Source organism: Poecilia reticulata, linkage group LG2 (genome assembly GCF_000633615.1).
Source record: "Poecilia reticulata strain Guanapo linkage group LG2, Guppy_female_1.0+MT, whole genome shotgun sequence".
Taxonomy (NCBI): domain Eukaryota; kingdom Metazoa; phylum Chordata; class Actinopteri; order Cyprinodontiformes; family Poeciliidae; genus Poecilia; species Poecilia reticulata.
The window spans coordinates 27,065,196-27,066,481 of NC_024332.1; the positions used below are offsets into that span (position 1 = coordinate 27,065,196).

At 52.2% G+C, this 1,286-nt stretch overlaps 1 protein-coding gene across 1 annotated transcript in view; it reads right to left on the reverse strand.

The window, feature by feature from the left end:
- Positions 1–842: 842 nt before the first annotated feature.
- The window catches only part of pcid2 (PCI domain containing 2), a 4,553-nt gene continuing 4,109 nt past the window's right edge, over positions 843–1,286 (reverse strand). The window contains 2 exon segments of the mRNA XM_008398468.2: positions 843–1,021; positions 1,101–1,284. Coding sequence (XP_008396690.1) covers positions 932–1,021; positions 1,101–1,284 — 274 coding nt within the window. The 3' untranslated portion in view covers positions 843–931.

Below are 1,286 nucleotides of genomic sequence, written 5' to 3' on the forward strand. Positions count from 1 at the left end.
ATTTGGCCCCGCCCTCTCCCACCTCTGCCTGCCCACCAAGGACTTCAGTGAAAACATCCTGACGCATTCTGGGAGGACGGGATTGGCCGACAGGAGGGGGCGTGGCCAGAACCAGGAGCTGGTCTACATGACGCTGGATGAATGTCGAGGAGAGCTGAACGTCTCGCAGCCGCTGAGCAACAAAATGTTCTGCATGAGGAGGAGGAACCACAGCGGGCCGAGGAGAACCGGTCCATCATCRCGTCCCGAAACCGGACCACCAGGAAGGCTGAATGTGGCTCWGAAAGCACCGGCTTTGGACCGGAACCAGACTCAAACTAAAAACCTTCCCACCAGGTCGTCAAGCACAACAGAAAACTCCAACCGCAGCTTAAAGGAGCAACACCACGTGTCGCCACTAGGTGGCAGCAGGCTGCGGTGCGGCGGTCTGCTGCCGGGGTCGGCGGTCGTCACAGTGGAGAAAGACACGGCCTTCCTGACGGGGCTGCTGATGTCTCCCACCGCAGACTGCCGCGGTCAGGTGTTCACCAAGGTGTCACGCTACCTGAACTGGATCCGGCCGAGGCTGCAGGCGGCGGAGGATCACATGACCCCGCAGGTCAGCGAGGACCCGGAGGTCCGCTGAGCATTCAACGGTTCCGATTCACTTCATCGTTAAATTATTGGACGCTTCAGTGGTTTAGATGAAAATAACCTCATTAATATTGGAAATTTGTTGAGTTTGATTTAACACATAACCTCATAGATTAGACTGGATGATAAATAAATGCTTTCAAAAGTTGGTTTGTTGTCATTTTTTAAAGAAAACATCACAATAAAAGAATCTAGAAATGCCACTAACATCTGGAAAAAAAAAGTTTTATTGAACAAGCTTTTTACACAAATGTATAAAAGATCAGAGTCTCCTCAGAGGGATTGTGGGTAATGTAGTCTAGGAAACAGAAGACAGGGAAGGGAAGGGATTCTGTTTACTGACAACGAGCTTCTGGTGCTGATGGGAGATGTAACCTTTRATGTGACCCTGAAAGGAGACAGAACCAGAGTCAGACMGCTGCGTGTCACATGGACTCAGGTGTGGCTCCATGTCTGAGCGCACTCACCATGTAGATGAGGTTGGCCAGGAGGCACTGCACCTCATCGATGTCCACGTCCTCCACCTGCATCATCCGCAGGGCCACCAGGAAGGCGTCCAGGGGCAGCTGGTGGGTCTTCAGCAGCAGATACCTGCAGCCAAACACAAACATCCACTGAAACCAGGACACCTTTCTACATGTCGGACCCAGAAA